General features: G+C 40.4%; 1 protein-coding gene across 3 annotated transcripts in view; it reads right to left on the reverse strand.

Moving 5' to 3' along the window:
• The window catches only part of KITLG (KIT ligand), a 112,884-nt gene that overhangs the window by 24,037 nt on the left and 79,861 nt on the right, over positions 1-8,986 (reverse strand). For 2 of the 3 annotated variants that reach the window (XM_019514841.1, XM_019514842.1), the window contains exon 4: positions 4,927-5,097. In XM_019514841.1, the coding sequence (XP_019370386.1) occupies positions 4,927-5,097 (171 nt within the window). Of the gene's footprint in view, positions 1-4,926; positions 5,098-7,744; positions 7,830-8,986 lie in introns of all 3 variants that reach the window. The other variant, XM_019514843.1, reaches the window with a different exon arrangement.

An 8,986-nucleotide genomic window follows, 5' to 3' on the forward strand; every position in this document is an offset into this window, starting at 1 on the left:
TGTACATTTACTTCTCCCACCGTAACAGATAATGCAAGATTATGTTTTAATTCCCTGTTAGAAACTGTCTTAAGCACCTGAAATTTTGCAAGGTGTACTTGACCCTTTTAATGTGAACATGATACTCAACTATAATGAGGAACTATAATTATGACAATACTGGACAATGAAATACAATCAGCTGGACTTTTAAAGGGCTTTTAAAATGGGAGTATCCAAAAGTTAAGGCAGGAAAAGACAAGCTAAGTGAGATCTGAGCATCTCACTTTGTTTCTCTTTAGATGAGGTTTCTCTCTAGCTCATCTTAGGTAGCTCATGTTGCAGTAACATTAGACTGCAACATGGGGCCAATATAGGTTGGAAGCCATAATTCAGAATCCCAGGATGCATTGCTCCAAGTCCCCTCCAAGATGGACAATCTATCCTCCGGAGTTCTACTGCTCTAATGTGGCAGCCAGAGAAAGCTGGCACCTGAGGGAGTCCTATAGCAGGTAGAATTCTTCCCCTCCTCCCCTTCTCACTCAGAGGCACATCTCCTACCATGTTCTTTCTTCCCCTTCCACCTTCATTTTGAGCTCACCTCCCACCTCCTTTTCAGGGCATTTCCCCAGCTCCTGGCTCCCCACTCACATTACTGCACATGCTGTCCCAGAGGCAAAAGAAGTTCCTGTCCCACTCCAGGTGCTGTGCAGGGGCTCAGCTCAGCCCTAAGAGGAGCAGCAGTGGTGGGAAAGAAGGTTTCCCCTCCCTGCCCCTGGTACTTCCAAGGCTGTCAGGAAACATGCAGGGGCTGGGCTCAGCTTGGGAGAGCAGCAGCAGTGAACAGGCTTTCCCTCCGTGCCTGCTTCCCCTGGGTGTCCCCCCTCTGCCTGGGAGAAGGCAAGGAGGGGGAGCCCACTCACCATCTGATGCTGCTGCTCTCTGGGCTGAGCTGAGCCCCACATGCAGCACTGGAACAAGACAGGAGCACCCTTCATCCCTGAGATGGAGCCAGCAGCACAGGTGAGTGAAGAACTTTGAGAGCAGTGGGGTGGCAGGTAAATTAGAGAGGTGAGTGAGTGAGGACATGCAATAAACCTAACCTGAGCAGGAAGGGGCCACACAGGCTCCAATGAGTGGGGGTGGCATAGACCTGATCCTGGAACCTGCATTGCTTATACAGTGGAAGCTATACTGCTGCTAGACAGCTGGCCAGGTGGGTGGCTACAGTGCAGAACTGGCAGCTCCCAGCCATGCCCCAGCTCACCAGCAGCAGGTCAGAGCTCCGCACATTAATGGGCATAAACTCATAACATACAGCTGCTTACAGCACATGCTAATTTTCATACTGCCTAACATTTCTTAGAGTTAACATGTGCAAACTGTAGTATGTAACTACACCCTAAGATCTACCAGTCTGCCTCTCTGGGGTGTGTCTGCAAATAAGAGCAGGGCCCTTAATTGAGGAAACCCAGTTACTGCAATGTTTATTGAAAAAATGTGTTCAATAAAAACATTGGACTCTTTACTGATAATACTGAGCATGTTAGTTTTTCCTTTCTTTTTTTCTTTATTTTTATTTTATTTTTACAACAACTTTGTCTGTCATGACAGCAGTCGCTTATAACAGCAGTTCAAATTCAGCCTGGGCTAGTTTTTATTCCAAATAAGGATTGGGAAGTTAGGAACACAGGTAAAACAAATCAACCTTGTAGGTATCTAACAATGACTTAGGTGGAATTTCAGTATCTAAATCACAAAAGTGATTTCATTCAACACTAATCAAGCAGCTGCAAAGCCATAAGGTTACTTAAACTCATTAGGTATTTTCATTTTGGCCTGAAAAGATACCAGGGTGTCTTGTCTTAGGCTAGTGATCTATATCAGCCACTTAAGCATATAACTCTGGTCTAACATCTGAATTAATCCAGATCAGTATAATATTTTAAGTTCCAAATTCCTATGGTGACCAGAGTATACCTAATGATTCTTTGATGGTGACAGTGTACATGTAATTTATACAAAATGTTGCTGAAAGAGGATGAAATGGAGCTCATTTTTTTGCCCAGTAGCCTAGTAGTTAGAACATTTACCCAGAAAATGGGAGGCCTGGGTTATAGGTCCTCCTTATTCTGAGAGGACTCAAACTCAACTCTCTCACTTTCTAGTCAAGTGCTCTAACTGAAAAGCCATTGGCTAACATAAATGGGGACCCCTTCATCCCCTCCTATTGAAGATGGCCCACTAGAAAGGTGGGAGTGTAGGATTTCTAGGACCAGAGGAAAAGCAAACAAGAGGAAGCCTAATGCGGTAGGGGAAAGTGGCCTCCTAGGAGCCCTGGGTTTTAGTCCAGCTATCAGAATAACTTCTACTTTTAGCAAAAGTCTGTAAAATATATAAACTATTCAGTTTGTAGCTAGCTGGATTTGAGACCCAGAACTCCCCCCTTCCAGGAAGTGTCTTTGTTACTGGGTTACAGATTAAGGCTTCTTTTTACTTCCTCTTCCTTTTACAAATTGAAGTCTTAGGCTCCATGAGCAGAACACGCTTGGCTTCCTAGTGGTCATCCCTGCTTCAACAGACAAAGTAGGGGAAAAATCCTAACTCAGGGTAGCTGTATTAGTGTTCAGGGTACCCTCCTGGAAAATATAAGATGTGGGTTTGAGTCCCCCAAACCATGAAACTCCTACTCCTTGAGTGAGACCCATTTGCTATGGTAAAAAAGGCAAGCACTACAACCAGAAGCTATGCTCAAAAGTGGTTGTGAGGTGGCTGTGTTTTATACTGAAGTCAAAGCTGCTGGTAGTTAGGTGTCCTCGTTCAAGCAGATGCCTCTACTCTTGTGCTTGGGAGCTAAAAAAGATAGATGCATCTAAGGTGCTGTCTTGAGACACATGCCTATACCTTGAGGAGGAGTTCAAACACACCTCTGTGCATAGTGATTCCTATTTGTAGCTAGCTGTAGATGCCTCCCTAGGTACTTAACACTTGGAAACATACTTGGGAGGGCCCCAGCTCTCCTATGCACAGCACAGGGATCCTAAGCACTCAACCTTGATCTAGTTTACTCTCCTGGGGGCATGGAATTTAAGCACTATGGGCACATCCAGACATCTGTAAATGTTCGTTTCCCCAGGGACAAGTAGCAGCAGTGCACCTTGCATCACAACTACTTGTCGTGGAGGAACACTCATGCCACACTCACTTTGGTGTGCAGCAAGTTACCCTGGATGGAGTAGGGGAGGTTGGTGCCAGCACTGTGCTAGCCCCAGCAGCCTTATGTGCCTGCTGGGGGGCCTCCCACGGCTGCAGCTGTGGCAATCCTGCAGGGCGGAGCCTGGCTGGCAGCCAGAGTGCGGTTCTAGGTGGCCAGGCACTGCTTCTGAGCAGTGCATGCTGCCCAAGTGTGTGCTGCTCTGGGGTTTTTTTCCCCCCTAGATATCCAGGGGTCAAAAAACCCACAGAAAAAAGGAAAAAAATGGAGCAGCAGACACTTGGGCAACATAGCCTGTGTGGTATGTGCAGCTGCAAATGTGTTTACAGTGCCACATACCTCACGACCACAATTATCTGGATGCACCTTATGATTCCAAGAATGTGTTTCTAATGGTTGGGTCCTTGGTTTACTTTCTTTTTTCCTCGCTGCACCTAGAGATGTAGGCTTATTCTTTTGCCAGGAAAAAAAGAATAGTTCCTTCAAATTAGACATGCTATTTCCTTTTTGTTAATCCATTGTTCTTAAAAGAACTTCTTTAAATCGCAACATTTTAAACCCCCTCCCTCCCCCCCCAAAAAGACTTGTATTAGCAACCTGCAAATATGAACATTTTAGATAGATGAATTGGAGACCTGATAAGAGTGGCAAACAAAATTAAGATTGAAATGAAAACAAAAGTTTGACCACAGAATGATTATCAGAGCAAACTAATTAGCTTATTAGTATCAAAGTAGTGGGATAATGCAATCTACTGCAAGTCAGTAGATTTGAGTTTGCCATAGTCTCATGTTGTGACATTGGGCAAATAACTTCACTTTTCTGTCCACAGTTTCACTCTGAAATGGGAACGGTTACAGGTGGGGGACCTTTGTAAATGATTTAAGACCTACTCAAAGATAGGTATTACAAAGAGTGAAGTCCTGGCCCTATTGAAGTCAATAGAAGCTTTGTCACTGTTGCAGATTAAACCTAATGTTAATACAAACCACTTTCTCAAAGTACCCAGGGCTATGTAATGAACATGATTAGTTACAGTAACATTGGATTTTAAAATTATTAACAAGCTAATTGTTTTTATTTGTTTCATATGGAACAGAGCTAGACTCACACCCTTACTGTGAAAATCCTGGAGTCCTTCCAGCAGCTATTGGCATCAGGAGGGCAGTCATTTGAAGCTGAGATGATGTTCACTAAACTAAATAGTGTGTCCTTGTGTGAAGGTCCATAAACCCATCATGAAGGTTTCTGATGTTCATTGATTGTGATATACAAGAAAGGTCAATATAGTCTTTTTTACCATACCATTTTTTAAACTTATATTGAGATACTCAGCAAAATTATTCATTCAGTTAGATGTATAGTGAGAGTCAATGCTTATATAATACTTGGTGTAGAATTAATACTAAGCAAAGACCAGAATAAATTATTTTGAGGTTGAGAGTTGCATTTCTGGACTATTTTACTGAGAAACTATTGAGAATATCTGACTATTTGGCTATCCTGTACGGTCATCCCTTTGAAGTCATGTAAGTGGTTTTTCAGGTTTTTTTCTATTGCTTTATCTCTAGGTTGGCCACAGAGGTTCATTTAGTACAACATGATGGTGTTAGCTAAACAGGAATCAAAAATTAACTAGCACAAACTACTTAAAACACAACTGTGAACTTTGGTACAAATAATCCAAACACAATATCCAGCATAAAAGGGGAAATTCTGTATTAGAAGTTTACCTTATTTTTATCTGATGCTAGACATTCTATAAGATCATTAATTATCCTTGTGAGATTATTGATGATTGAGTGGTTGCTTAAAGCTTCAGATATTTGTGAAAATTTGTGGAGCAAATTATTCAGACTCTTTGAAAATTCAGGCACCATCAAATGCAACCAACAGTGATTAGGCTGTCAAGGAGGATAAAAAAAAAAAAAAAAAGAGGTAGGTTAAACACCACACTTGCACAAAAAACAGGTTAAGTAACAGGGTGCAAAAGGTAGATAAAATTATTTCTTCCAATCTGTATTATCTTACATTTGTCTAAATTGAAATGTAGTTGCTGTTGTACTGTCTGATTCTCTCTTCAGTCCTTCTGTAGAACTTTATGTTCCTCTCTAATATTGGCTGACTTAGTTATATTATCAGCAATGTCTGCCAGTTCAACCTTATCCCTTCTTGTGAGTTGCTAATAAAATTAGGCACCAGTTTGACTATTTGAACTCTGGTATGCTTCATTGTTAATCTCTTTCCATACTCGAATTGGCCATTTACCTAGTTTTTTTTTAATGACAGCTTCCTAACAATTGTTTTCCAGACTTTCTTAAAAATCTCCCTAATCTTCATTTTACAACTAGCAGTGTTTTATATTAATCTGGCATCCTTAATCCAGAAGGCTCTTTCTTTAAGGTAAAAATTATGTTCTAGAAAGTAAATTTGTAAAACTGATATTTTAGGATTTCATTAGTGTTGTATCCATTCTTGAACAAATTTGATCCATTTACCAGAAAGGAATTTCTTCCTTTCCCATATTCTCACTAAATGCCAGCCCTGCAAACTCACTTTAGATTTGAAAACTGATCTGAAACTTTTCCTTCTTATGTATCCTTACTAATAAAATCTTTTGATGGACAGATTATGAACTCTGTTACATCAGTACAATGATAAAGTTTTTAATTTATGCCCTCAATGACACCCATGCAACCACAATGAAGTCACTGAGTTTGTATAGCTACAGCTGACTGATTCCCAGCTATAGCTTATTGCTGACTGTAACCCAGCAGATCATTTTATTCACATATGCAAAGTAATAAAATCTAGCACACTTCTACTTAGAAATTTTGGATCTGATTAACAAAGTAAAAAGCAGTGAAAATCTAAATCCCTATAAGTCAGTATATCTGAATATACATACATAGCATACCTATCCAGGGGGAAGGGGGAGACTTTCCACACCAATTTAACTTGTATATAGAAGTTTCTTCATAACATTAATAGATTTTTAAAGTGTATAACAGTGTATATAACAGTTTATAACAACAGCATGGTAGATAAGATTAAAAAGAAAGTGAAGAGCAATATAGGTTCCTATATACAGGTATATAGTACTTAAAATATTGGAATTGGCTCAGTATCCCAAATCTTGATAAATACCATGGGATCTTTAATATTTACAACTGTCCAAACTTTGGTTTGGCATCCCTTGTGAAAGATGTGCTTTTAGTAGCAGTGTCTGTCTTCCCTGGAACTGGCGGAGGCTGGGGGGAGGGCAGGAAAGTCAGCTTCTATTCAAACCTTCAGCACCACCGCCCCTAGTACATTGGGTGATCTTTGGAATTCTGCCCTATTGCCTTCATCTTGTGAAATGAATAACAGTACAAAAGTGCTATATCTATAATTTCCTATTCCAAACTTCCAAAATTTCTTATTTGGGTCTAATCTGCATCACCACTTGAGCAAGGGGGTTTTCTTATTCACTGCCATTTTAAGATTTTTCATTATTGTTCTGCCTCTGTGTGGTTGAGGTAGAGGGAGGTATACATACTTTCTGAAATGAAACAAACTAGCAGTCTTCGTGTTTAGTGAACTGATTTATGTTTATAACTTAGTTTTACATAGCCTTTACAGTTTAGCTTTATCTTAATCTTCCCTAACATACTGATTTCAGGGTTTTTTTTGTTTTGTTTTTTGTTTTTAATTAAAATTACTTCAAATTAAGTGTCATAGTATTATCTCTTGCTACAATTCCCCTTGCATTGATATAAACACATTAACATTGTGAGCACTTGAATTGACAAAGCTGAGCCTTGACCCTTGTCTTCTCCTCCTCTCCTTCAAGGGGTACTAACAGGAAAGGTTAAGCAACACCAGAGACAGTTGACATTTATTTTTGAAATAGGAGAATGCAAGACACTGTGCCCCTCCAACCCTCCCAACATGGCTCAGAAATTACCTTTTACTATCAGTCTACTCATCACTGTATGGCAACATTGCTATGGTGCCTTCCTTTTGAGATGTACTAGCATGGAGCAGTATGGGCAGTTACTGCGCTGTGTGCATGGTGCATGATTAGCTTTCACCACTATGCCATCGCAGCACCATGCATTCCTGGGGAGCACAACACTATGGTGACATAGCTATAGACACGTGGTGCTATGTCAGTGTAGCATGCTGTATGGTGACATAGCACATTGCTATGACGCAGTAGAGTGATGTATAGATGCACCTGAAGTGTGTAAGATTAATGCTCTGAGTTTTGCTTCAGTTGGGTTTTGCTTTGTTGTCCTTTCTGTTCAATGGGCAAGGTCTTTTAAGAACACCTGAGGTGTTTGGATTTACAGAGATGTTACCATGCTGATGTCAGTCAACTCTTAAGTTTTACAGAGATATGAACACATGACAACCCTCCAACAGTCCCAAGAAAAAAAAAATGCAGCTACATGACAAAATTCCTTGAACTATAGTAGATCTGCACTAATCTAGGAAATTTTACCCTGGTTCCAATCCAGGGTAATTCCTTACTGGGCCAAGGTAGTTTCTGCCTAGGACAGCAGTTACCTCTAGCTTTTGCCTCAAAGTTCCCAGTTTCAAGGCAACTCCAATCACACAGCTGTGTCCAGAACCTTTCTTGCTTTCCCAGTACCTAACAATGAAAGGGAGATGAATGAGGTGGCAAAAATGTAGATGTGATGAGGGTTAGCAGGAAGAAACAGCTAAAGAACTTAGGGAACTTACTACTGTTCCATCGGTACAAACATTCCAACTTTTGGACAGGTTTATATCTACTGGTACTTATTACCTGACTGTCCTAATACTGCCAGCTCACCTTTTTTCTCTGTGCACTTAGCTAAGAGACTGCAGCCTTTTTTCCTCACTAAGTCAGACCTTGTTGTAATCATCCATGCCTTTTAGCCTCCATGTTAGACTACTGCAGAGCACTCTATTTGAATCTACTGTTAAAGCTACTCAGAAGCTTCATCTAGTGCATAATGCATCAACTCTTCTGCTTAATGGCATGGGTCAGTCTCATCATGTTACATGCACTACGTTAGCTTTCCTTCTGCTTCAGATGCAATTTACCTTGCTACTTTTAATCATCTATAAAGTATGGGACCTGTTATCCTAGCTACCATTTCCCAGTTTAGACAAGTATGAAGACTGGAATCAAGTGAGACACTGTTCTCAGTTGCTCGATGTGGGCTTTTGAACTGAAGTCAGGGAATTTGCTGGAGTCTTCCTTGTTCTTCCTTGCCTGTGTAGGGATCTGTCAGAACCCAGTGCAAAGCCCATTTATTCAGTTGCCCCTTTGCCACATGATCCTAAACTGTGGCACTTTCTCTTCCCACTTCTTTCTTGCTGCTCGATGGGATGTTAGTCTTTACAAAGTGAGGCAACAAGGTATGATGACAATAAAGACGTTACACTTTACTGAAAGACATTAATGCATTGGACATGAAAGTTTCATGTTTTACCAATTGTGCATACTGCTGCCAGGAAACTTATTGGGCCAGTCCCCCTCCCAACTGTATATTTTAGTTATGTATTCAAAGGAAATTGAACTAATTAACAAACAAGCAAACAAACTTCTATATACAATATATGATCTTACTACATACACAGCTGTGATGATTACAAACGTAAAGTTCCTGATCAGTTTAGCAAACATGGAATTAATGAGAAATTTCTGGTTTGGGTTAGTTTAAAGTTATATTACCATGTGTTTTAAAATACAGTTCTTAAACAAGATACTTTAGACTCTTAGGCTGCTTGCAGATGGTTTAAAAAAAAAAAAAAAAAAAA

This window comes from Gavialis gangeticus, unplaced genomic scaffold, assembly GCF_001723915.1.
Source record: "Gavialis gangeticus isolate Ggan-Ray unplaced genomic scaffold, GavGan_comp1, whole genome shotgun sequence".
Taxonomy (NCBI): Eukaryota; Metazoa; Chordata; order Crocodylia; family Gavialidae; genus Gavialis; species Gavialis gangeticus.